This window comes from Myiozetetes cayanensis, unplaced genomic scaffold (assembly GCF_022539395.1).
Source record: "Myiozetetes cayanensis isolate MyiCay16 unplaced genomic scaffold, myiCay2020 scf14, whole genome shotgun sequence".
NCBI lineage: Eukaryota > Metazoa > Chordata > Aves > Passeriformes > Tyrannidae > Myiozetetes > Myiozetetes cayanensis.
The window spans coordinates 10,005,764-10,033,680 of record NW_026087048.1 but is presented as its reverse complement, the minus strand read 5'-3'; the positions used below and the strand labels follow the sequence as shown (position 1 = coordinate 10,033,680).

General features: G+C 40.0%; 1 protein-coding gene across 1 annotated transcript; it reads left to right on the top strand.

Moving 5' to 3' along the window:
* Window positions 1-50: 50 nt before the first annotated feature.
* On the top strand, window positions 51-23,070 carry CEP152 (centrosomal protein 152). The gene is given in 28 exon segments (XM_050309694.1): window positions 51-99; window positions 1,236-1,358; window positions 3,878-3,978; window positions 4,187-4,253; window positions 4,465-4,764; window positions 5,228-5,396; window positions 6,097-6,237; window positions 7,160-7,299; window positions 7,591-7,791; window positions 9,183-9,330; window positions 10,000-10,091; window positions 10,875-11,038; window positions 11,602-11,803; window positions 12,637-12,750; window positions 12,871-12,927; window positions 12,929-13,002; window positions 13,187-13,315; window positions 13,460-13,595; window positions 13,819-13,998; window positions 14,499-14,771; window positions 15,221-15,352; window positions 15,625-16,275; window positions 17,753-17,927; window positions 19,802-19,874; window positions 19,957-20,063; window positions 20,809-20,965; window positions 21,247-21,350; window positions 21,585-23,070. Coding segments are annotated over 27 exon segments (5,019 nt in total). The 5' UTR covers window positions 51-99; window positions 1,236-1,271; the 3' UTR covers window positions 22,430-23,070.
* Window positions 23,071-27,917: the final 4,847 nt, after the last annotated feature.

Genomic DNA, 27,917 nt, shown 5'->3' with positions numbered 1-27,917 from the left:
TCTGGCTGCCGGTTGGCGCTCGCCCCTGTCAATCATCGCGGCGGCGCGGGCCGGGTGTGATGCGGAAGCGCGGCCGTGGCCGTGGCGGTGCCGGTGCAGGTGGGTCTGGGGCTCGGGCCGCGCTGGGCCGGCCCCGCGGGCGCGCAGCGGTAACGGCGGAGAGGGCCCCGTGCAGCCATAACGGCGGAGAGGGCCCCGCGCCGCAGCCCTGAGGGGGCTGGGGTGGCGGCGGCTGAGCTCTCCCCGTGCCCCCGGGGCTGCCCCGGCCCGGCTCTGCGGGGCTGATCGCGAATCTCTCGTCCGGCTGCCTCCGCTCCCTCCCGGGCTGGGAAGGGCTCCAAGGAAAGGGGAGAGGGCGGGTGGTCGTGTGCGGGGCCGGGGGGCGGTGGTGCCTCAGAGCCCCCGGTGAGGGGTCCCGGCTGTTCAGAGGCTGCACACACAGGCACCGGCGCTGGGAGGGCTCCCCCGGCTGCACTGCAGAGCTGCCTTGAACAGCAGTGGGCCTTCAGGGGCGGTGACGTGACACGCTAGGTCTTTTAACTCGCAGCTAATGCTCCAGTAAAGCTCACTTTACAGCAGGTGGAGATTTCAGCAGGTGCTGCACCTGTGTGCCCTAAGGAGGATCTTCATCAGGGAGTAACTCACCCTGCAGCCCCCTGTGGGCCAGCCCTCTTACGCTGTAGGCGAGAGTGAACTCCCTGCTCAGCGCAGAGGAGCCCTCGGGAGTCTCTTCGTTAAGCGATGAAATCTGGAACTGACACGGCACCTTTCAGATTTTCATTGTACTTTTCCATTTTTTGCTCTCGGAGCTATTACCAAAAGCACAAGAAACAGCGTATTTTCTGCATTTAATACAAAATATAGTTGTTCTCTAGAAGAAGATGAAGTAAGATGTACAAGTGGGCGTAACTATCAACATGTATCACACTATATATATATTGTACAGTATTAGAACTTGAAGAAAATAATGTCTGGCTGTAAGAGAACTTCAATAGTTTAATAATTTTAGCATATGGAAGGCCCAAATAGTTGTTTTAAATGGTAAATTCTTAGAAATTCACTAGGCTTGGATATACTGGAGAAACAAGCATTAAAGTGAATGATACTGATAATGTGCAATCTCTTCAAAAAGGATGGGTTTGTGTGTGTTTGGCTACATAATTTGGGAAGTGAGGGTGGTGCTTTTTGGTTCCTCTCCTGTTTCACTCATGAGCTCTTTGCCTGTCCTGTGATAGGTTTTGCTGGATACACAAAAACGTTGCTGGAGAACAATGTCCCTTGACTTTGATAGTGGAGCTCTGCAAACACAGCATGAAGATGAAGAATATGACCAAGAAGATTATGCAAGAGAACAAGAGGTGAAAAAGAATAAATAATGAAATCTGAAGGCTTGTGTATTTAGCTTCTTCCTGTTTCTCTCTTTTAAGTGCTTAAAGGGAAAGAAAAATGTTTTGTGTTGTCTTTGGTAAGGGCAAAAGAGAGGGCAGACTGTGCCACTCTTACAAAGCATAAAAATGAAAGAAAATAAGATGCTGCATCTTAAGAGCCTTGTTGTGTCATATGTAGTGGTTGGAAGACTTTACTCTTTGCCTATGCAGTAGGTCAAATGAAAAAGGCTGGTGTCACCTACATTTCTTATTTCTTGACAGCTTTTTCACTTCACAAATACTTAAAAAGCAACAATTCTTTCACTTGAAAATTTGGTTAGCTTAGAAAAGAGCGAGGATCCATTTCTCAAATTCTTATTATAAATCACATACTTTAGTACCTGGAAAAATATATTCAAAATTCCGAGATTTCTTTGGAGTTGAAACATGTTTCTGTTCTTTTTTTGTTTCATAAAGCTAGTTGGCAAAACATGTGTTTAACATGAGTGTGCATAATGGTTTTTTTAGAGGCTGATAAATCCCAGTCGTGTCCCCAGTACACTCCAGGGTTCACTGTCTGGGGTGCAGGAAATGTTGAGGCAAGTGCTCACAAAGATGTGTTGTAGAACAAGAGCTGTGCAAATTGGAAAGATGCTCTTGAGAGCACCGTATGGAATCTGATGTCTGTTCCAAACCTTTCTACTGGATAAGGAATGTTGTGCTTGTGCAGGAGAATGAACAGTGAAATAACTGTAGAGTTGTGACAGTGGGTCAGTGAGACAGTGCATAAATAAGGTTATAATTTCAGAGTGTTGAGAGGAGCATCTCTGCTATATGGAGAGGCTGGGAGACCTGGGACTGCTCAGCCTGGAGAAGAGAAGGTTCAGGGACAGTCTCATCAATGTGTATCAACACCTGAAGGGAGACAATGGAGCCAGGCTCTTTGTGGTGGTGCCCAGTGACAGGACAAGAGGCAATGGGCACAAACAAAGCAGCCTCTTTGGAACAAGTCAGTGATGACTCTTGTTGGTCCTGCTTGTTTGAAATGGGGCAGAATGGGGGTCACAGAGCTACGTGTAAGTATTGCAACGTGGTGTGACTTTTAGCCTGGTAAAAGAGGGCTGAAAACATGCCTCTGCCATGTTCCTTGGGGAAGAGTAATCAGAGACTTTGCAATAGTTTAAGTTCTCTGCCACCACAAACCAGGTGGTTCTTTTCTTGAAAATTAGAGATCTTCCTGGTGGGAGAGTACTTTGGCACTAACTTAAGAACTGGGTAACCCTTACCCGCATCTGGAGTTCTGTGCTAGCTCACCTGGTAGGCTGAGCTTGGTTTAAGTGTTAACTCTCCTGGTGATCTTGTGAACTATGTGTGCACTGCCTTCTCTTGACTTTCAAGTTTCTAAAGCAGTGCAAGACCAGCAAGACCTCTGGTGCTCAAGGATGTGCTTGGTTCCAAGTGGGGCAAAGGAAAGAAGATCTTCAGTGAATGATATTCACTTTCCTGCTTCCTGGAGCTGGGATACAGTAAATCTAGAGAATACCCTCACACAGGGAAACTCCTTCATGCCACTGGTGAATTTCTAGGAAAAATCTTCTGGTGATACGTTGTCCTGTAGACATTTTAACAAGTTATCCTTCTGACCTATCCTTTGGTCTCAGAGAGCATCTAGAATAGCATCTGAGAAAACATGGTCTCTTAAAGATAAACTTTTTGTAGATGGTAGTTTTTGTTTTCTAGTTTCTTCTTGTTTGTTTTAACAAAGAAAACCTAACAAGGTATGTATCACGGGGCAGCTAATGTTGCTGCTTATATTAACACATGCTTTGTGAGTTCAGAGAAAAAAACAGGGTTGGGGTCAGAAACTGCATGCAAAGCTCTGAATATATTGTGTAGCTCTCAAGATATCCAATAAGAAAAAGAGAGTGCATAGCTCAGATCTATAAGAAGCCCAGTGTGTGGCCCCATATCAAAGCCTCTCTGAAAACTGGAAGAGGTACATTCTGTGTGGGAATGTTTACAACAAATAAGTTTAGGTGTGTTTTGGTTGTGGTTTTTTCTTTTTTTTTTCGCTTTTTTTTTCTTTTCCTTTTGTGGCACAACTGTTTTTTCTGAATTAGAATTGGTGGTGTTTTTCTTTGTTCGTGTCCAATTTCTTGGTGACTTCACCTGAACACACGAGCAGTGTTCAGCACTAATTGTTGCAGTGATGACTTCTTGCACCTAGTAACACTGACTGGCAATTTCTTATCTGGATTTCCATCCAGATTCCTCAGAAAAAGCATGTTTTGAGTCTCCAGTGCCTCTCTTGCCTGGGATTTGGAGAGGAGAGTACTTGGCATGATTTTTTGCAGACCATTCTTCACAAGTAGTCTGTCCTGGGTCAGACTCTTCCTTGGAGAAGAACACCAGGATTTTGTTCAAGTGGCCTGTTTGGCCTCTCTCTTTGGACTGACCTTGTATGCATTCTTCTGAAAAGCATATAATGAATGTTGTTTGTTCTGTTTCAGTTGCAACAACTGTTGACAGACCTTCCCCATGATATGCTGGAGGACAGTGGAGACCAGCTCTCCAGCTACTCAGACTGCAGCATCCAGGAGGCTGAGCAGCAGTAAGGCATTTGGCACCGTGTTTTAATTATTTATGTTGTGGTTTTGAGAACAGAGCAATATCTCAGTTGATGAGGTGTGTAAAAGCAAGCCAAGTAAAAGGGGAGCTGTAGTGCAGTTTGCAGTAAACTAGATGTCACTTAGTTTAAGAAGAGATGGTTTGGTTTGTTTTCTCCTGAAGTTGTAAGTAATTTGCTTGTGTTTCTCTAGGTCACACGAACCTGGGAAGCACGACGGGAGGTGGAATGATCATCCATTGAGAGGGGATCCTCAAAATGTAAGCTTGCAGGAGCAGTGATCTAATTAGTATGAACTGCTTGTTCATAATAACATGCTAAAAATTGCTGAAATTCATTAGAGAAATACTTTTCATGTTCTGCTATTCATTTGAAGTGTTTCTAACTTGAGGGCTGGTGACCTCTGAAATGGGAGGGTGGGGGGTAATCTGAGTTTTGAGAGAGCATTTTAAACTTCTTACCCATTTATAGGGCTATGAACAAGGACAAAATATGTACCCTGAACAATTCTTGTGTGACCAGCAAAATGATGAAGAGAAGAAGCATTTATATGATGTTAAAGAAGATTACCCTGGCCAGAATGGTCAAGAGGATCCTGATGATGTTTATCTTGGTAGAGATGGGTTTAACTCTCCAAGTTGCTACCAACAGAACAATGTGTATCATCTTCCTGAAAACTTCAGGCCATATACAAGTGGTCATAAACCAGACTTTAACAATCAGCAAAATAAAATAATAAATTTTGCAGATGCTCCAAAGGAACATCTTAAGGTATGTCAGAAGCTGACATTTTTTTCTATCTCTTGGAAAGTTTTCACAGATCTTTACTGGTATTAATATTTCTAGATGCTTTCAGTCTCTTACTATCAGTTTAAGCAGTGATGAGAGGCTTTTGTAGCCTGTTTAAAACAATGAAACATTAAATAATTGGATTCTCATATGTTCATGTTATGATTTTTTCTCTTGTTGCCTCCATTGCCTGGTAGAATTCCATGAGGTAGAATGAATTGATTCACTGAAGTGCTTGCTTTATTGAAGTTAACACTTTACCACTTTAGTGGAAGCTTTCATGAAAGATTCCATCATGTTTAAATGGTGTGCTGGATTGGAGCCTGACAATGAAGCGCTACTAGAACTCTTGATGTCAACCTGTAAAATGAAAAATATTTTCCTTGAGCAACTCTACAGTTGTGGTTTTAATTTATTTCCTCTTATCTGGATATTGTCACAACAGCAGTTTGTTGCATCTGATGTTGTCAATGGCCAATCACCAGAGTCTTACAAAGTGACTTACAAACCATACCAAAATGGCATTCATCAGAATGTTCCAGTAGTCCAAGAAGGAAACAGAAGAAATGAAGTGTTTGAAGATTTGCAACATGAATTCTTGGCCAATGATGAAAGTAAGTGTTTGCTACTTAGGCTTGAAATAAACTTGTATGAAAAGTCCACTGGAAATCAGCAGTAGAAAACATGTTGATTTCAGTAGTTTTTTAAATAAGAAGACATCTAAAAGTATGTCAATGTATATGATCTTTTATATTTAGAAATTGGGGGGTTTTGATCCGGGTTTTTGATTTTCAGGGTATTTGTGTTTTGGGGTATTTGTGTTTCAAGCTATTAAAAATGTGGTTTTGACTGGTGAGACTGAAAGAAATTATTTCTGATGGCTTGGTGTCAAGTCTTGCTGGCACTTTGTCTCTTTTCATAATATTGGAAAATAGTGACTTACTATACCTTAGGAAGCATATTTTCCGTGGTGCCACATTGGGCTTCTTTGTCAGATACACTTCAAATAGCAGAATGTTTGTTAAACATCTTGAAAATTTGCAGTGGCTCCAAGACAATTCACAGCACATAAACCTTTATCTGGGCTTGCTGTCGGCTTTGAATTGTGTTGGTATTTCCTACTGTTCTTCAGCCATTGCTGCCAGAGCAATTGGGGTGATGCAAATCAAATGTGGGTTAAAAAAAATGATGCAATGTTGTTGTCCAGCAGTGAATTTGGCACTATAAAAAAGTATCTTGGAGCAGGAATGATGATGATGATGACTTTCTTGATCTCTGTGCTGAGTTGTTTGCATGCTATTTGAAATTTGGCAGATTCTTCAGAAAATATGCAGATTCTTCAACTTCAGGTTCTAAATAAAGCAAGAGAAAGACAACTGGAAGAACTTAATGAAAAGCTAGAGAAGAGTGCACAGCAGATTAGGTATTTAAATCATCAGCTTTCCATGGTCAAAGGTAAAATGTTTTGTGCTAATCCTTATATTTTATTTGTATCTAGCAACTTTATAATTCTGAAACTTTGTTTAGAAAGTATCTCTATAGCTAGTTATCATATTTATAAACTTGATTTGGGATTATATGCACTTAACCCTCTTCCCCCAAACATGGTTCTAAAGAAAATTCTCTGCATTGGTGCCTGACTGCATAACTGTCTTAACTTTTACTGCATTTTCAGAACCACTGTTGGTTTCCAGAATCCCTGTGTCTGAGGCATCACAAATGTACAGAAAAGAGAAGTTTGCCCAAGTAGTCTGTTAAAAGTACAGAAAATTGAAAAAAAAAAATCCCCCAAACCAACACCACAATGCCCAAACTCCAATAGGAGAAGTGTACATACATGAAAAATTAGATTTGTTTGTGGTGTCTGGTTTAACAAGCCATTTCACAGACTGTACATGGAGAGAAGCTCTTTGTAGTGGACTCTGGTGGTTGTCTTAGTCTCCCATTTCTTACAGGAACAGACAAAAAAGTCATGAACTTAAAGAATTAAGAATGTAGTTTTTAGAATGCGAAAAGAGCAAAGGAGAGGGAAAACTTCAACTGTCAAACATTTTGCTGTGTCTTGGCTGTTCCTCCAGAGGACTTGTTTTGTTTCTTCTTTTAAGTGGTGGCAGGGAAGATGCCAGGTCCTGCTGCTGACAGGATGGGGCTTGTACCTTCAGAACCCTTGTGGAAACAGTACACTGGAGTGCTTCCTGATAGCAGGAGGAGAAAGGGGTTGCTGGATGGAGACTGTTTTTGTTCTTTCTTCTGTTATTGCCCACAGTTTGAGACAGAGTGAATGGCTCTGTAGAGCAGATACTGAGCTGTTGTGCTCCATGAACTGGTTGGGTGGCTGGCCATGTTTCTCACACAACTATTCTGTCTCTTTCTTTAGATGAAAAGGATGGTTTGGCTCTTAGTCTTCATGAGTCTCAGAAACTCTATCAGAATGGAAAAGAACGGGAAGTGCATCTTGAAGGTCAAATCAAGGCCCTTGAAACTCAAATCCAGACTCTTACTGCCAATGAGGAGCAGGTACTATAAATATTTTCAGACTGTTTATTGTGGAGGACCTTTACAGTTATATGTGTGGTGCATTTGCATTAAACACAAGTGCTGGTCTCTTGGAATGCTGCTCATGATCATTTCAGAAGCTGAGTATATAGTGAATTAATAGGATCCATTGCTGAGAGTAGTTTGTATTAAACCCCAGGCGTTATCTGAGGACTTTTAGCAGCTCTTGCATGAGAAACCTGAACTGACATACAGAGTACTGGAGCAGGAGTAAAACATTGACTGGGAGCTACTCTAATACTGTTCCTACAGATGCTGAAGCAATCCAAGGTGGCAGAGGTGGCCATGGAGAGCATGCAAAAGCAGCTGTTAGAACTTCAGCGATCAGATGCCCTTCAGCGAGCCAGAGAACAACACGAGACCATCGTTTCAGCACTGAAGCAGAAGTATGAAAAGCAAATACTGTCATTAGAGCAGAAACTTGACACTACAAAATCTGCACTCCGAGAGCAGGTGAGAAATTATTTTAGGATGCTGAGTATGATACTGGAGAGGCTGTAGAAATCCCTATGTTTCCTAACCTGCACTTCTTGACCTATAATTCTAATAACTCCTTCTGGAAGCTGCTTAGAAAGTGGAAAAGTCTCAATATTAGGAAGCCTATGAGATTTGTTTTTATAAACACCTCGAGGCAGTTGTGAGCTCAAATTTCATTTTGTACATAGCAGATGCAGAGGAGGCAAGAATTCATTGTCTTAGTTGCTCTCCTGAGCTTTTGTTCTGTGCACAATCTCTTTTTGGAAGAGTACTGCAAGTAAGTCTGGGAAAGAAAAGAACTAATTAAAAAATGTGATATTCTTGTAAGAAAAAACAAGAAAAACTGTTTATTAATCAGTCTGTTGCCAAGATTTGGTCTCAAAACGATCAAGGATGACTAACCACTGAACAGTCATTTTATTTTATTTTATTTACTTTACTTTATTAGTAAGGATTTAAAAGGAGAGAGAGGAGGGGAAAAGGCTGTCTTTGAGATGGAGTTTGGTATGGATTGTGTCACATGGTTGTAGATACGAGCATGTCATAAGAATCCATTACACTATTAGACAGATTCAAGCAATGTAGTCTAGTTGGGCCTTAATTAATTGTCCTCTTATTTCAAATAAAGGAAATAAAATTAAATTTCTGTGATTCTTGTCTCAGCATAAATATACATAAAAATAAATGGGGTTTATGTTTGAAAATGCAGCTAGCACTTGCTTGCAAACAAAATGCATTGCTAAATGTTTGTCTATTAGTACCATAACAAAGCTTGCACAACTTTGTCTCTACTGCAAAATATATGGTAGCATGTTTGGGTTATTTAAGGAGAGAGATTTCCTGTGTTTTCAGAGAAGAGTTAACAGTATAAAGACAAGGTTCTGTGCCTCCCAGGTCTGTGTGGGTAACTAAGTAATGCCATATGAAAGTCTACTTTGTATATCATGTGAAAAAACTACAGTTCCTCTTTTAAAGAGTACTGGCCCTCACTAGCTTGGCTTAAGCTCAGTTAAAATAAACTGAGTTAAGCTCAGGCTTAATATAAACAATGTGAAGGCTTGATTTTTCTGCAGTAGACTGAGTATGTGTGAATAATTACAGGACATAATCTGATGTGCTGAAAACGAACTGCTCTAGGAAATATGAAATGGTTCACATCATGTATGTTTATATATGAGTACACTTACTGTCTCCTAATGAAAACTGAACTTTGATGCTGCAAGAAGTGACTTGTCAGCCAAGGATAGCGTTTGATCTGGGATTGATTTAGCTGTCCTCTACCCATTTAGGTATCAGGTTGATTATTTGTCTTCTGTTCTAGATGGCTAGATGTTTATAATGTGAGTAAAAATGATCTCTCTTCCTAGAAAGAGCTTTGCAAAAATCTAGGAGACCATGTTAAGCAACTTGAAAAAAGGCTGGAAGAAACCAAATGTGAAAAAACAGAAATAATAAATCGACTGACAAGGAGCTTAGAAGAAAGCCAAAAGCAATGTGCAAATTTACTGCAAACAGGTCAGCCTTTTATTCATACTTTATCTATCCTTGCAGAAGTGTCTTCAGTTTTTCTAAGTGTGAAATTGCCTATCAATGTTCCTACTGAAGTGAAATCAACATTGAGCTAAATGTGTACTAGACCATTTCCTCTGCAGTGCATTAGTCAGATTTAAATAACGTTTAGTTAAGTCGAGACTGAAATGTAAAAAAACCAATAAAAATAAAAGCAAACACCACCTCCAAACCCCAAACAAACAAGATTAAACTATTTTCATATATATTTTGTGCTGCATATGTGTAAACTTTCATACAAACAACAGCCTTTGGGAACAAGCTGCTTAGTTTTGTGTTAAGGTGTTTGACTTGAATTGCCATTCTAAATTCAAATCTTAATGAGAAGAGGATTGTTTTGGGAGCTGGAGGCTGATTCTTGGAAACCTGTATCATTGGACTAGATTGTGAAATATTTTGCAATTTGTGTGTTTGACTTTTGCCTACCTTGACTCATGAAGGTCTTTAGATAGTAACGTATCTAGTAGCTGTTAGTGAGCTCAAGCAAATAGAAACAGAGTAGTGCCTATTGCCAGAATCAACACTGCTATTTTTAAGAGATCTTTTTGCAGATTGCTTAGTCTTTCTTGCATGTTTATGACCTGCTCTTTCTCTCCTTTCTCTTTGCTGCAACAGGCTCAATGCAGGAGACAAATCAGTTACGGTTTCAATTGCAACAAGCTCAGTCTGCACACATGATGAGCACAGACATGAACAAGGCTTTGCAGGTTAATTCATTTTATTAAATATTTTGCTGTTTTAATTTGATGGAGGTGGGCATTATAGCTAAGGGGTTGGTGCTCGAAATGCTTTTAATTTGTTGGGGAAACAAGCACATCTCCTTTGACTGCTTCATTTTCCAGTGTTGCATGTTGGACTTCCTCCCTGCCCCCCCAGTTAAAACACAGCAAGGCATCTGTAAGGGCACAAATCTGATCCCCTACATTGGTCTGACCTGCTTTTGGGGAGAAAAAAAAGAATGTAAATTCAGTGTGCTGGGAATTTGGAGACAGTGTGTTCTGAAATGTACCTTTTATCAGCAAAAGGGAGTGGTAGAGAGTCTTCTGTAAAAAATGCGTGGAAGTCTGTGTTTCCAATTCAATTCATATATTGGATTTAAATCTGCCATTTTGTAAGCTATAAATCCTACTAAGTACTGGACTGACAGGCTGTTCTTCCAGCTATGTACCTTTCTCTTGTCATCCATTTTACTATACAAGGGCAGCTGGAAAGCAGAAGTAAGAGCAAAAGAAATATGAACTGTAATAAGAACAATAGGGAATACTTTCTGTTGCTCAGTATATTCTAATTTGTAGTTTTAACATATGCTTTGCTAGAGGTATCAAAAATGATAGTATAAATAAATTAATGCTAGGTGATTCAACTACATACAGATATATTTAGAAAGAATAGCTCCAAGTATTTGTTTTCTTTGGAAGAATTATCATGGGCCTGATATGTTTTCTTGGAGTCTTTGCTCAGCATAATTTTTTTCTGACTCTTCCTTTCAGGAAGAATTAATGGAACTGAAGGAAGAAATAGCTTTGTATGAATCTGCTGCCAAGCTTGGAGTATTTTTGAATGATGCAAGTGGAGAGCAGCACATGAACCTGGGTGAATCCTATGTAGATTTGGGAATTAAAAAAATCCCTGGGAAGAAACCAAAGTTCTGCAGGTATTGAATGATTCTTGTAGAAAGAAAATCTAAAATCCCCAAGAAATTATACAAGTGATGTGTAAAAGATGGTTTTACTGGATCAGCTACAGGTTTTTGGTAGATACTTGAAATGCTGCTTGTATTACCAGGTAAACAGAAAACTGACCTAATGCCATAAATTGGTTGCCTAATTACTAATTAATAAATCTTTAGATTTTATAGGGACTACATTACTATTCCTTGAGTTGTATGGATTGTATTCATGGACACCTTTTTGCTCAGACTCCCCATAGTTACTTAAAGCTAAAGTTGTCTTTTACCTTCAACCAGTTGAGTTGTCTCAAAATACATCATGTGAGAATGAATCTTTTGGGGAAAGAGCTGAATCAAAAAGTTCTCTGTAAATTAATTGCAACTTGGTGAAAAAGCTTTTGTATTCGTGTTCTTGTTCTTTTTACTATTATGTCTTGGACATCTATATTTCTGGTAGCATTAGTTACTCTTGCCTTTGCTACAACTACCGTTTGAGATAAATGTGTTTTGTCCTTTAAATACTGAACTGGTTATGTCTTCCCTGATAGTGCAATACAGAACAGAGACATGGATAAAGAACTCTCCAAAGATGAAATTATTGTAGAATTAAAAGCTGAGATGGAACGTTTATTAAACAGTAATAAAATGAAGAGAAACCAGATTACTCAGTTACAAAACGATCTTAAAGATTGCCAGAAGACACTAGAGGAGTACAAATTAAAAGCAGAAAAAGCATCAAAAGAGTCAGAGGTTTGTTCTTTTACACTTCTTTCAAAGTAAGGGATCTCTGGGTTTTGGTGAACAAAACCAGCATTTAAGCTTCTTATGAGAATGCACCAAATATTTACCTGTAGTTGAGTATCCATAACAACTCCTAAGAAAAGTATTGCCATTGGGATGATACCGTGTTTTGTATCCAGTTAAAAGGAAAAAAGCTGAATAGCAGAACTTGGGCAGCATATTCAGTATTAGGGGAGTTCTGATAGGGTGACTGACTTGCTTGATAGCATTTAAGGGGCACTCTGCTTTTTTCAGAAGTACATTTCATTGGAGAAAGTGGGTTTTCTTCAGCCAAAAGGACTTACAATTTCTCAGAGAAGGCTGATGGTACTATTAGTTTATACCAATGGAACATTTAACTGATTGCCCTCAGAGGACCTTCCCTGTGTAATTTGATCAGCAAGGAATCACCTTGACATTGCATCTCTCTTCACTCCATCACTACCTTCCTTCTATGAATTGATCAGACTTGAAATATCTGCTTTTGTAATCTATACATTGTGACATGGGTGTGGGATAGAATTACATTGTACTTGAGAGCTGTGCTCTCTGTTGGATGGTAGTTGTCATTCATCTTGCAAACACAACATCCAGTGTGTGCCTCTCTAAACCTTCATGATACTGAGTTTCAGGGATTCATCCAGAGTAACAGTGATAACTTATGTCTTGCACTTCAATAATTTCTTTTGGTGCGTTTTTTATTTTTTTAAGTACAATTTTTATTTAACCACTCTAACTTTTTTAAGCATTAACTTCTAAATCATTTATATCTGCAAAGATATCCTTATTTTATTTATTTTTAGCCTGTCACAAATCTAACTGATACTTCAGTGGCCAGTCCTTTGGTTTCTGATAATCTAAAGGAAGAAGTTCTAAGACTCAAAAAGGCTAATGAAGCTTTGCTACAGGAAGTTGAGGTAAGAGAAATGCTGCTTATCCATGCAGGAATAAACCTCACAAAACCAAAACACAAAAAAACCCTGCCCTGTGCTAAGAGCTCTGATTAGAAAAGGTTCTTATAACCCTTGTTTGTCCAGGCCCATACTTTGACTATTGAAGAACTGAAGGAAAGTGAGGAGAAATTGAAAAGCTTGAAATCAAGATCTCTGTTGTCAGATGAGAAAGATGGTTCAGGATTTTGATCATGATAAACAAGAAGCCATTGACAGGTAAGTCTGTTAACTTCATTTAGTTTAATTAGTGGATTTTCAGCCTGTATGTATAATCTTGTTCCAGCTCTCAGGTACAAGAGGAGGTTTATGTTAGAAAGGTATTTTCTCAAGGAGAAGTTGAACCTCATTTAAAAGTGTGGGGAAAAAACTAGATCATTATTTTCCTTTCTTGAAATTGTAGATGTGAGAGAACCTACCAGCAACATCATGAAGATACAAAGGCACATTTTGAGAAAGAGCTGATGGAGAGGTTTGCTGTGGAGAAGCAGAGGCTTATTCAGACCTATGAAGAGACAATCTCACAGTTCAAGTAAGGCTTACCATTTTTTCCACTTTTACTGAAACTTGCACATTTCCCCTCTGGCCTTCAGTGCTAGTGACACTTGTTTTAAAATTGCCTTGCTGTCCTATCAATGTAAAGTCCAACTGATAATAAATAATCTGTCCTGTGAAGGGCTAATATAGAGGAGCTGAACCAAGAGATGACTGCAGTGAAGGAATGTTACATTGGAGTCTGTGGGGAGAAGGACACCTTGGAAGCTACTTTAAGGAAGAAGTTTGAACAAGAGCAGCAGTTGAAGGAAGAGAAGGTACAAATGGAAACACCTGTAAACCATGTAATCTAACCAACCTTTGGTGTAACATCTTAAAACATCTGCTTTTGAGAGCCGAATCTCTTGTTTAGGTATCATCAGCAAGATCAAGGGCACAGGCTCCAGAGAGTTGCATGTCTCGTGCCTTCTCATCACTTTGTACCAGAGCAGTTGCCATGCCTTGGAGAATATTCCATGTATTTATTTATTTTTGGTCTAGCTCAAGAAACAACTACTAGAAGAAAAAGAAGTCTCTCTTAAACTTCTGAGGACTGAGCTTGAAGAGAAACACGGCAAGTCAATAATAGCAGCAAAGAGGAAGTGGCTGGAAGAAAAAGAACAGCAGGTGGAAGAGAAAGTTGCATTAGCCAAAGTTCACTGGGAGAAGGAAGAAAAAGAGGTATGGAACTCAGATCAGGGAATTTCAATTTTTTTTGTTGTTTATTTTCAGAAACAGAACTTGTATGTAGATTTATGTGCTCTTCTGCCATTTGAAGTGGCTGTTTAGGATCTGTCATTTTAAGAGCCTCTGAAGAATTCATTAAGTATTACATGTTTAAGATTTTGGAAAAAAAAACCCCTAGGTCTTGTAAAATAGCAAGCTGAATATCCTGAATGTCACAGCTGGTAATATGTTGGAGTTTTCCACCCTGATCCTTGGAGAGTGGTTACACATTCTATTGTTCAATTCAATTATCAGAAGTCCTTTGTGTCTCCTATCCCATAGAAGAAAGCTGTGATGAGTCACCAAACTCTCTCCTCTCTGTGCATGGTTTTGTGTTTCTCCTGTTAGGGAAGATTATTGGTGTAAACAGAGTTTTGTTTGTTAAACACCAGTGAAATTCTATTTATCTGGACACGATGGGGGAGATTTTCTTAAAAAAATATTTTTTTCCTTAGAAAAAAGAACAAGTCTTTGCAAAAATAGAAAGAGAATGGCAAAGTAGGCTGGAAGAAATGAGAAGAACTGTAGTTGAATGTAATGACTGCAGCTGCCAAACTGACCAAGTTACAGCTGTGGATGAAGTTCCAACTAAAGAGTTAGAAGGGACTGTTGAAGACCAGAGGCTGCAGATCCAGAAGGCTCAGAGAGGAACTGTGGCCTCTGAAGAGGCCTTGAAAGAATTTGAATTAGAACTGGAAAATAAATACCGTAAAAATCTTGCCAGCCAGGTAACAAATAATTGTTCTGTCTGCCTGGAGCCTGTGAAACTGCTGTGTGCAACTAAGTTACCTAAAAAAAGGAAGTGTTCTCTTCCTTCCTCTTAAGCTCAGTAGTTGATATTTGCTATATTAGAAGTATAGCTGTAAGAAAGTTCTGAGCAAGCTGTAGCATCTTGCTTGTTCTTTGTACTATTGAACAAGTTTTACAGGAATTTTGAGCAGAACTGAGCAACACTGACTTAGATTTTAAATAATTTTGTCAAAAATAAATTTAATATTCATGATTTTGGCATCATTTTTGCATCAAGAAATGCATCAGATGCTGCTGGTCCGATTATTTTAATTTCTGTAAACGCAGGCAATTCAAACTAAGTCTCTTCTTGCACTGTGACATGAAACTAATAATAAAAATGTATTCAGTGGTGGTGACTGAAGTAGGGTTTTTTGTCTGTTTAAAGGTAGATGCAGCTTTAACCCAAGCTCGTGCCAAGTGGCTGCAAGAATTAACAGAGCTCAAAGAGTACAAACTAAATCTAAAGATAGAACAAGAAAAATGGGAAAAAGAACACCAAGAGACCACAGCGAAGCAGGTAGCCCAAAATATTTATCTACTGATAAACAGTTCAGTCTTCCAAATCCCAGGTGTTGCTGAGGGATGAATGTAGACACAGGCAGGGAATCATTAAGGAAAGATGTTTCTTGTGCACTCTGGTCCATACCCATTTTTTTTTGCCTATAAAGGTTTAATTTTTATTAAATAACTTGAAAATATCTCCAGTAGATTGTTAATGACTCAGAGTTATATTTTGTGTATCTGTAAATGTGTGTATATATTTACAATGACTGTTTTTATGTTTGCCAGTTAGCCCTAGTTCTCTCAGCTGCTGAGGAGAAATGGAAGAAAGAACATGAGAGTACAGAGAGATCTGGACCCAGAGTGAAAGAACTTGAAGAAAAGATCATTTCTCTGAGGAAGGAATTGGAGCTCAAGCAAGAAGAAATCCCTGCAGCCATCAAAGCAGAACTGGCAAAGGCCCGTGCACAGTGGAACAAAGAAAAGCAAGAGGAAATCCTGCAGATACAAGAGCAAAATGAGAGAGACTACAGATCATTCTTGGATGATCACAGAAACAGGATTAAAGAGGTGCTCTCAGCAGCAAGGGAGGATCTTGCAAAGCAGAAGAATGATCTCTCCATTCAGAAAGAAGCAGAAATAAAGCTGTTACTAGACCAAAAGCAGCGAGAATGGGAGGCTCAGGAAGCCAAGAGACTGCAGGATGAAATGAATCGCTCTGAGGAGAAGATTCTGGCTGAGCTTGAGTATCTGTTGAGTGAAATTCATGAAGAACTGGTCAAGTGCACACATAGTAAGCATTCTTTGAAGGACAACTGTTTTGACTCTCATGTTCAGTTAAACAGTCAGTGCAAAGACAAACTGAAGGCCTGCTTACAAAAGGCCTACAGGACCACAGTTTGCACAATTCTGGAAAAGAAAGAGCGAGAATGGAAAGAGGTAATATTTCTGTAAACTGGAACTGCCAGTCAGAAAAGGGATTTGACAAGTCACTTGGGCCTGTTTTCTCCCAGCACGGAGTATCCATGTAATCCTGAGACAAAGAAATTCAACATTTGTGTTCGCTGATAAACAGGAGTCCTTTAAAAGTCAAAGAAGGCTAAATCTACCATTAGCAAGAGAAAAGGGAAAGGATGGGTGTGTCTTTGACATCTTCAATCTTTCAAGAAGAGAAAGTCAGGTTAGGAGTGTCATTTATGCAGAGACTCATAAGTCAAGGAGATCAATCCACCTTCGTAGTTTGGGAGCCTGTGGAAGGCTCCTTGTGACCTCTTGGATGGGCTGTAATGACACAACTCTCCTCAGATTTTTGCATAGCTGCAAAATCCAGTTTTTAGTGGTGATTGGATAGTGACTGTAGATCATCTTATGCTTTTTTTCCCCCTCCTTCTTATGCAAATAAGGATGGGAACAGTAAATCCTTTTTTTGTAGTAGGTCAGTTTGTCAGTGATTCAGTTCTGTCTTAGGAATAATAGCCTTGCTTAATTTTATTGTGGCTCTAGGAAATCCTTTTCAATGTGCCTGCCCAAATGAGGAAAGATGTCCCACCCTCTTCTAGAGGAGTTTGGGGCTAAGTCAGATTCTGTCCAAAAGCATTTGTTTCTGTTGTTTTAGCAGATCCCTCTTCTTGCAATGCTTATGCTTGTAGTAAGTTGTGGTTTGTTTGTTTTTTTTTATGGGGAGCATCCCACCAGAAATGCCGTTGCCCCCCAGCATTTAGGAGCTGGGAAATTATCCAAGAATAGGACAGAGAAAATGTCTTGTTTTTCAAGACAAGGTGGGATGAGGGAAAATGACTATGTAGTGATTTCTCATGGCAATGACACCATTTTTTTAGTGCCAGTGTATTTCTGTTCAGAAAGTGGGCCTTTAATGTTTTCTTGTCACAAGTCATTTTGACAATGGTAAAGAGAATAGGAAACTTGTTTTCCTGTGCCTGATGCCTCTTCTGTAATGGATATGAATGTCTCCTGGCAAACTGTTTAATATGCCTTTGGACCTCAAAACCTTGATTGGCTTGAACCACCTTATCTAGTGAAGTCTCTGTAATTTCTTAGTAGTGTCTTCTCTCTTTTTAAAAAGCAGGTTAACTTCAGCTACTCAAAGGCACAGTATAATTCTTCAATGTTAAAGGCTACTCACATTTCCAAAATAATGCTCAAGATATTCATGTGCTGCTGTTGCAGTGAGGTACCCTAAGCGAACTTCTATATCACAGAATAGATATTTTCCTCACGATTTGAGCTGCAACCTACAGTTCTATTGCAGGTTTAAAGTACCTGTTTTAAAATCACTAAAGCCATTTGGTGGCCAGGCTTGGTTGTTTTTGAACATAACATACTACTTACCTACTTTAGGATGGTGTGGAACACTTCACTGTGTGTTGGATTTTCAGGAAGTGTTTTTCAATTGCAGAAATATGAAGAGTTAGTGAGTAATGCAAATAAAGAATCATACCCTTACCTGCAACGTGGGGCAGGAGACACTGGGGACATGGGCACACCTCCTGTGTGCAGTGTTGGACACCAAGCAGAAGCACAAAGGAGATTGAGACGACGGACACCCTTGCAGGAAAGTGGAACAGATGAAGGTATTTGCTTTGATCTTAATCTGGCAAATTGTGTATCATCAAATTAAGCTTGTTAATAGCAGTCTTTAATAGTGAATGGCCTATTGATGACCCCAATGCAAAGCTAGTTAATTAGTGAATATTATTTTTAGCTCATATACAAGGCAGTGAGCAGGGTATGATCTAAACTATGTCTCATAAACGGGTAATGCTAAATCAGAGCTTCAAAAATTGAATTATATTACTTGCTCTCAACATTAGCCCAGACAAGGAATTCTGCATTCATGTGAAAGATATTATTGTGTCAAGAATGGTATTTCACCTGGCATGGTAGTCTGTAGTCTTTTCTGGTTCTTTTGATCAAGAATGTAGTTGAAAAAATGTGAATCCTCAGGTGATATTTCTCTCTTTCCCCCCTTCCTTCTTCTCTTACCATCCCCTCCAGTAAATACTTTAGCACTGTGGTTCTTCCTAAAGCTGTCACATGCACTATGGCAAAGCTGGAGACAGTGTACATGGGAAAAGCTTCATGGGAGGGACAGAAATCTCCTTGGGGCTTTCTGTTTAGTTTGAGTTCTTACACAACTGAAAACTATAAAGCAAGAAAACCCAAGAGAGTCTTTGGCTTCATGCCTGTAGTGTGGCTTGGATTCCTTCAACACCAAAATAACAAACCATCTATTAATGCAGAACAATACAAGCACTGCAGTGCTCCCGTCTCTCGAGCGCCCTGTCCTGGCTATGGGGAGCAGCCGTCGCTCTCCTGGAAGGAGCCCAGTCTTTGTGTATTCCTTAACTAGACTCAGATGCATATGAGGCTTTCCAGCTGGGACAGTTTCCTTCAGCTGACTTCAAAAGACCCTGCTTGGATGTTGGTTTAAAAAAAAAAAAAAAAAAGAATTTCAAAAACATTCAACCTACAAGTCTTGTTGCTGACTGAAGAACTCAGACTGAAGGGAGCGCGTTGAGGCTGTGAGGGCTCTGTGAGCAGATAGATGCTGCTGCACCTTCTGTAAAAGGTTCCAGCCTCTTGTGATTTGTTTAATTGGACTGAAGTGTTATGTTGTCCAGCAAGAGGAGGACTAAGCAGAGCCCTGGAAAGAGGTTGGGTTGATTCTTTTCTTTTTGGTCCCCTGTTGATGTATAATTTTTAGCAGTTACTGTTGCAACTGAGAAATGTACAAAAAGGAGTCTTGGGTCTCAGGAAGATTTTTGCTGTGAACATTGCTGCCAGGAGCTTGAAAAAAGAGAGGCCATGTGCCAGGACTTGAAAAGAGAGCTGGTGATGGCCCACAGACATCTTCAGCTTGCTGTGAAGCAACGTGAAGCTAAAAGTCAGAGCAAATCCAAGGTTATGATGGTAGTCACCTAAAGACAGCCTTGATTCTCTTGCCTGTTGCATCTTGCAGTTTTGGTTATTAGCCTTAAACCAAAAAAAAAACCCTCAAAAACCCCCTGCATCAAACCAACAAAACCAACCAAGCTTTAGCTTCCATCTCACTACCTCAAAGAAGGCACAATTGCTAACCCACAAATTAATACTCTTTTCCAGTGTTTGTCAAAACAAACCGTGTTATTTTTTATCCTGTCCATTCTCTTCACATACACTTGGTATCTCAGAAGTTTGCCTCCAGCATAGTGTTAGTAATGGCATATGAAGACTTTAAGTTTATGTAATTACCATATGAGATGACTTTTATATTCAGACTTCACTGAAGTGCATTGGGATCGATTCCTATCTGCTTGTTACTGCAACAGCTGTAGGTTTGCTGATGATACTTTGTGACACTGAGCTCTTATACCAGAGAGGGCAGTTTATGGAATAACTTCTGCTGAACTCCAGTTTAGAGAAGTGCAGTGAATTATGGTTCATCTCCTTTTTTATTTTTAAATAGAAAATGAGAAGGCTGTAATTACAGAAGACTCTGAGATGAAGATTAAATTGAACAACCAGGGGTCACCGCCAAGGTATTTTAAAGAACAAGATGATTTTTTTTTTTGCAAGATGTAAGTTGCTTTTCTTGCACTGTGTGACTTATATGCATTTCAGGACACGGTCAAAGGGAGGCATCTCAAAACCTTGTGCATCCTCTGACTCTGTGAAAGGTCTGGAAGAAATGCGTGCTCACTACATCAAAGCTGTGAGCAAGATTAAGTGTAAGTACTCAAGTCTTAGCTAAAAAGTTAGTGGAGTAATATAATTTACCTTGTTGTTTCCTCCTTCAGCCAGCTTGGAGAAGAATCTCACAGCCAAATCACATAAGAAGTAAATTTTTCCTTCTTACTAGACTGAACGGGAGAAATGGAATTGTCACCATAATATTTGAAATATCATTGCAGTTGGTGAAGCCTTGTTATGCCATCCTTGCTTTGTTGCACTGAATTATGGCTTTTAAAGTGTATTTTAAAACTGATCTTGTTTATCCACATAAAAAAATCTACCTGACTTGCAGTTTGTCCTGAGAGAGAATCTGCTTTTCTCTCTTGCTGTATCCTGCCTTCTGGCTTAATCAGAAACCTTCTGGCTGAGGAGAGAGGATTGTAGCAGCAGCTCTTACTTGAGTACAGCAGGTTCCCAAATTCCAGCTGTACTGCCACTGAAGAGTTTCTAGACCAATATTTTACCAGCCAACATTCCTCCCAAATCCCTATGCCTAGTGTTTTCTATTCCTTCTTAAGATGCAGAATCAGATAACTGAATTCCTTTCTGATGCATCAGATTAACCTGCTGTGATCTGCACTGGTGTTTATCCAGTAGGCAGCGAGGATTTGGGTGGAATGTTGGCAGGTAAATCCATGCCCTTGCTGACTTGTTCCAGATCTGCTAGACAATCCCAGTTTGTGGTGTTGGCTTTTTTCCCCACTCTGGGGGAACACTGGTACTAATGGAGTGTGTTTGCAGGTGATATGCTTTGTTACATCCGGGAAAGTAAGGAACGAGCTGCTGAGATGATTAAAGTGGAGGTTCTGAGAGAGCGCCAGGAGACGGCACGGAAAATGCGCAAATACTATTTGACGTGTCTTCAACAGCTCCTGACTGACAATGGCAAACATGAAGGGTGAGTTCAAGTGCAGTTGGAAATTACTGTTGGCTTTGCAAGAGGTGTGTAGATGTTAGTCTGGTGATTGTCCACCTTGGAGCAAACAGTACCCGACCCGAAGTGTTGCCAGTCTGTGCACGCTGGCGCGGGGTCAGTGCTGAGCTGTCTGGCACACTGTGTCTTCAGTATTCTCTGACTCTCACTAACATTACCTTGAAGTAAAATGCAGAGTTGAAAAGGAATTACCCTAAAATTTGGTCTTTTTTTTTTTTTCCCCTGTGTTCTGCAATTCTTGACAGAGCTGAAAAGAAAATAATGAATGCTGCCAGTAAACTGGCTACAATGGCTAAGGGACTCGAAACACCTCTTCGACACATTCCCCAGGGCAAATCTACCCGCTCAGGTATTCTACAGTTGTTCTCTTCTTGATATTGATTTCACACACGTAGTAATGAAAGTGAGATGCAGACGGAAAGTGAAGTACAATTTATTTAATAATCTTGCTAATGTTGAAAATATAAACTGCTTATTTTGACAACGCTTATAATTCTCTATTAAAAACAAACAAAAGAACTTAGTTTTTCGTCCACTATTAACGTTACCTTCAGTTAATTTAATTCCTTCCTTCCTCTTCTAGCTCTGCATTTAATTTCTGATCCTGGAGCTGAGTGCTCCAAAAGAGATCGTGTGCTTTGGACCAGGTCAAACCATATGGAAAGCAAATCATGTGGTGAAAGCAGTGCTGAGACAGCCAGTGATAAAGCTGCCCAGAAGTGTGTGCCACGTGACTTGAGGCAGCAGTTTGATGCAACACAGACCGTAACTCAACATGCGCTTTGTGAAACAGGGACTGTTCAGAACAGGAATAATTCTAAAGGTCTGGATGGTGCTTCTAGAGGTGCTCTACCAGAGTTTTATCCAAATGAAGATGGAAGAAGAGAAAAATATGGCCCTACTGTAAGTGTAGACAAAGGACCTTTGTGTGCTGTGAGTAATACAGCACATCAGAACGCCCCTCCAGCTGCTTGTCAGGTAACTTTAGAACATCTGCAGGAACCCAGCGTTACAAATGGCCACACCAGCTCTGGGCCAGCTCGTCACGTGCTTAAGGGCAAGAATGGAAGAACAGTCTCAAAAGAGGATAAATATATCCAATCATGTGGAAAATGGAAAACTAAATCTAAGAGAACTCAGGAATTTAATTTTAAAGACACTCGAGGAGGAGATGAAGGAAGCAGCAGTGAATGGAGCTCTGGGAATGGAAGCCTCTATCTGGATTGTGGTGATTTACCTCCCTTGTATCCTCAACAAAAAGCCAGTAGTAATGTTCAAGCACAGACTGTATACTGTGAAGAGTTTCCTCACATCAGGTCACCTTCCCCTGCAGATGAAAATGTTGCTTCTTGGAGAGACATTTCTAGTGGCAATGGCAAGTTTCTCAGCACAAAAAGCAGCACAAAAGTTTACAGTAGAGACCAGTAGATAACAAACACAGAGCATACTTCAATCCTCAACTCTGACAAATCAAATTCTGCATTCCCACAACCCAAAGCATCATCAGATTCAAGTGGAGGAAAATGCTGCAACAAATGCTTGGAGAAAAATGGTGTGGGATCCCAAGTCTCATCAGCAAGATAGTGGTTTTTAATAGTCCACTTTCTAACTTGAACTGATAACAGCAATTCCTTGTTTGAAGGAAAAGAAGATTAACTTGATGTTTAAATAAAAGCGTGAGGATTGAGGAAAATCTGTTCTACTGTGTCCGTTTCATGATCAATATTTCACATCTTGAATGTTACGTGAACAAAGTTATCAAGTTACTTGAAATATTAATGCAGACTTTTGTTTACCTTTGTAATAACACTTTCATAGTTGTTTATAGTGTATTATACACAAATTTATTAAACAGAATCTATTTTTATATTCAATTTAGCTTGCAGTGCAGTGTTTATCTAAAACAAAGCTACTGTAACTTGTGGTAATTTTTTTTAATGGTTATCAAAATTCCTTCAGAGCGTAATGAGATATGCTTTGGGATTTGTTTGAAGTCAGTATTTTAATTGACTTTTCCATTCTGAAGGACCCCCTGTAAGCCTTTGTTTGTGTTCCCACAATAAAAGCAAAAATACTTGCATTTTTTCATTAAATTATTATAACAAACCACATTTCAAGTATTCTTCCCTTTGGAAGCAAAAAATAGCTTAAGTCGGGCAGAAGAAAGGTACCAATTAGAATGACCATGTTTTAAAGGTGTTTCTTCAACAGCAAAGTTTATCAGGGTAAGCTAAAGATACCATCATGTTCCTCCTGAGGCTTTTAGAGAGCTCCTATCTTAAAGGCCTGCTTAAATTTTAAAGAGAATTGCAAAATCTATCTTTTTTCCTAGACTTTTTGCTTTCCTTGGGATGACATTTCATTTTTAGTGATCCTGTGAGGAGCAGAGTTGTTTTTCTGTTGGCTTACACAGGGGGTGATTAAATCTTACTTGTTGCAATTAATAGTATGGTTATGGGCCAGCAATTCAAATCAACAGTAATATGGAAAATGTAAGCAAAAAGGTTTTGCTTGCTGTCCTGTGATATCAGAATAAGAAAAAAGAGTGAATGTTGTCTCAAAGGTTATATATGTGCCTTTCATATGTAACATTTAACTGCTGTAAGGTTGCTTATTTGGTCTTTTGGAGTTGAACGTCACAGTTTAGTCTGAGAATCTTTTCAGTTTTAAGGGGAAAATAGTACAGGATCTGAAGAAAAGTGTGTTTAACTTCCCTCACAAAAAAGCACGTTTTTATTTCAGGCCAACTGGCAAGGCAGAAGGCATTGCAGCTCTTGGTACGCAGGGCTGGCTTGTGACTTGAGACTCTCAGGCGATCTAATGAGAGACTTCTGAATTTCTTGGTGGCCTTTAATGTTGCCCATAAATCCAACCCCACTTCCTCTTTGGTGAGGTGGGGTTTGTCATCATCAGTGGGAGCAAACTGAGGCCATGAGAGACTGCTTGTGCCTAAACAAACATGGGCAGTGGTTAAGTTCAAGGGCCAAATTCCGAGCTCTTAGCTGAGGAAATAGCTGTGGCCTTGTCTGCAAGGGAAAGTTTTTACTAGTTGTCCTCTAAGCCCCATGTGGAGGCCTTTTTTTTTTTTCCTTTCCAATGATGAGTGGCTTTTTCTGTTTAGCTTAAACATTTTCCCAAATTCCACGAGGTAAAAAGAGGCAGATTTATTCCTGTGTGAGGGGTACCTGTACAAGTGTTCAAGCCAATAGATTAGATTAATTCACTCCTTGGGCTAGTTCAGAAACCTTCCCAGATGAAGATTGGATCTGTAAAACTAAAAATCCTTCTGTCCTGTAGGACATCCCTGACCTTCCAGACAGCAGCTGAGGGCCCATCATCTCATTGCTGTGGACCAAATGCACCTTTTCCAAATGATCCTTCACCTGAGGCAGGTTCAAGAGCTGCTCTGCAGTTGCTTCCCAAAACGCCACACTTAGTGACAATGTGCAAACTGCTTTTAAGAATTCGAAAATGTAACTTTTCACAGCACATTTTGTCGCCTTGTTCAGTGTTGTTTGTGTGCATAACTAACTGTCCATTTCCACAGCTTTTAACAAATTCCCTGTGTTGTAAAAGCTCAGTGATTTCAGTGCAGAATGAAGTGCTTAATGATCTTAGTCCTGCTAAAGCTTTGAACAGCTGATGATTTTTGCATAGTTAATTTAGAAGCTGGGGCCACACTGATGAGGAGAGATTTCCACATTACAGACGACTCTGCAGAAAGCCGAGGGTGCAGCTGATCCCAGCTCCAGTGAGGGAACCAGGGGAGTTTTCTTCAGCAGGCTCTGCAGCCTGGCATGAGAAAAGGTTCTCTTGTGGCTGTCTTTCCTCTTTTAGAGCAGGGAGATGTTATGCAGGTGCAGAAAAACGGGGTGGGTGGAATCTTTCCAATAGCAGCTTGAGAAAGGGAGGATATTTAAATATGGACATTGGGTGCCCAGGTAGATTCAGTTGCTGTTTTAGCTGTGTCATATCACACCACAGTGCCAGGCAACTTTGGTGACCAAAATTGCAATGTGTGTGAGAATGTGGCTGTAGGTAAAGATTCTGTTAAATCCTTACTCACCTAATGTTTACTGTGTGTCTTGTTGCACTGACAACTCCAGAGAGCTCCAGAGCTGCCAAGAGGATTTTAAGTTTTCCCTAATGAAAATCAACTGCAGAGACCTGGAGGGAAGATCCATACCCAAAACAGCAGCAATCGTTCCCTGGTGAGTAAAGTTGAAGGTACAAGATGATACTTAACCCGAGAATCAACACCTCTGAGTCAAAAGTGTTCCTCAGCCCTCCTCCTTCCAACATCAGTAGGAAAGAATGGAGCAGTAACACACTGGGATAGGGGGGCAGCTCCTGAAATTGGACAGCTGACACTGGTCAGAAAGGGGGATGGAATATTGCAATACATGTGGTTGGACTTGTATAGTTGAGCCAAGATTGTAATAGAGTCACTAAATGAATCTTTTAAGTCTACCATGTATTTTCACCCAGTAGGTTATGAAAGAACTTCACTGCTTTATTCAAGAACTGATAACCTGCTGTTACATCCTTTTGATTCAGGTGATTCCTTTTTGAACACGGTGTTTATGCAGTAGGAGCCAGATCAAATTTTACTCTAGTGGTGTTGCAGTTCAGCACTATTTGGCTTAAGCTTTGTTTAACAACACCCCCAAAGTAGCAGAATGCAGTGATCCTCTTTCTAGCTGTATTTTTGTGGTTTTTATATGTTTTCTTTAGCTGCTTTATCTTGCAAGTATAGTATAGGAAATGATAAATGATAAACAGAAAATAAATTAGACCCAACAATCTTGATCCTACCATGCCTGGTAGTTTTCAGTCTGGTTCAGCAGGTTGTCTGATCTTCTGCAAGATCTTTGCAAAATACCCTATCACCTTGTGAAAGCCTTTCAACACTGCTATCATTAAATTCAAGTAGCCCTGTGGATATGGAACTAAGGAGAGCTCTGGCTTGCTTGCATTCCCAGGTTTCCTTAACACTTCTGGAATTTCATACCTTCTTACCCCCTTACCTCCTATTTTACCTTGTAGATGGTACTTTCCTCTGAGGTTTGGAGGTCCACCTACTACTGTATAGTGTCCCTTCTCCCATAAAATGTCAAGCTGGGTATATTGCCCAGAAGTATAGAGAGACACAGCCACATATATATATTTCAGTCATTCATCCTTAAAACTTGCTGTCAAAGCCATTCTTCTGCTGTTGGAACGCTGTTCTCATGTTTCCCTTTGTTCTGTGGGAGTTGCTAAGATTTCCCATTGAAATTTATTTTGCTCTTTTGTGCAGATTCAGTCGTGTCTCCCACAGTGTGGATGGCTCACAATGGAGGCAGTGGTAACCTGGCAGTGATACAGGAGCACATTACTTGCAGCTGTAGGGAGATTTCACCCAGCATTCTGATGCAGAGTACTTCACACTTCCAAATTAATCATGTTTCTCTCTGTTCTTGTTGCTTGGGTAAATATTTCACTGTTGTGTAGACTTGGGCAGTGATCTATGTGAGAACTAAGGTTCTTAATTTCCTTCTTGAACAGGCTTACCTACCAAGCAAGGTTTTAAACCCGATGCCTTTTTCACACTTGATAAAATGAGTCTGTTTCCATCATGTAGCATTGCTTCTTTATAAATCTGAATACAAGTAAAGAAATTCATGTCTATTGCCAAATGTTCTGGCTGAATGCCATCCCTGGTGTTCTGGCTTCATCCAGATGACGAATGTTCCCTGTCAGCCTGCAGCCTAGTGAGAGGGGACAATGGTACAGAAATACTGTAATTATCTAATCAACTTTGCTTAGAATGTTAAGCAAATGCAATTCTTTAATACTCTGGCTTTACTATAGCTGTTAATTACCATGTGCAAATGCAATTTGTACAGCAAAACCAAGTAGAGGAAACATTCACTTTTAAGTTACTTTACTCCCCTCTAGTGGTCTTATACCACACGTACGTTTATGTAACACTTCATCACCATACATTTAAAGACAGCGTTAGAATTCTGTAAAAACCAGAAATCTGCTGGTAACTTCTCCTTCCTTCTGCTCATCTTCTCTTTCTATAGAGAAACCAGTTCAGTGACTGGGATTCTCTCCAGTGTAACTCTCTTAAGTGAACTTGTTCTTCCTATGTTGACTTTAATTAAAGGCCAAACTTCACCCACAGCTTTAAAATCAGTACGTGCAGAAAAATCTCAAAGCTATGTACCAAACATTTCTTTTCTGTGTCCTCAAAGGTGTTCACAAGGGGTGTTGGTGTGAATGTCATAGTGACTTAAACTGCAGCCAAGGCTGTAGAAACACCAGCAGAGCCCAGTCACCTCTGCAGCGTTGCTGTGTGTTTGTTCTGTGGCATGTGCCAGTTTTGGTGCGTGTCTGACACTGCTTGGGCCTGTGGAAGTTGTGGGACATGTGGAGTCTGTCAAATGACTTGCCAGTTGGCCATTTTGTGTACTCTGCAGCTTTCATAGGTGGAAAACAGGCGAGACCCTACAGGATCAGAATGGAAACTTCTACTTTTCCAGTATTTCCCTGGTTCTTTGCTCAAGTTACTGGTGTTGTAATCAACACTATCCAGGTGTGCAGCACAGGCTTGATTTAGCAATAGTTAATGGGTAAGTTCTTGGCTAAGTTTCTCTTTGCTTCCTGGAGTCTGTATTTTAAAGGTTTTGAAATGACTTGCTAATACCATGTGTTGGAGAAGACAGGGTAACCCGTAGGATGTTTTCTGCTCAGACAGTGTATTCAGGAAAATGTAGATGTAGAATTCACATTTCAGAAGCTCGTTGCTCTTCTCAAACTACCCACTAGCAACTTTCCCGTTTTCTTCTAGAATGGTTTGGACTAATGTTTCGAAGAAAAGAAAGGGGAATAAAAGGAGTACAGAGTCAATAAAGAAAATGTTGACAAT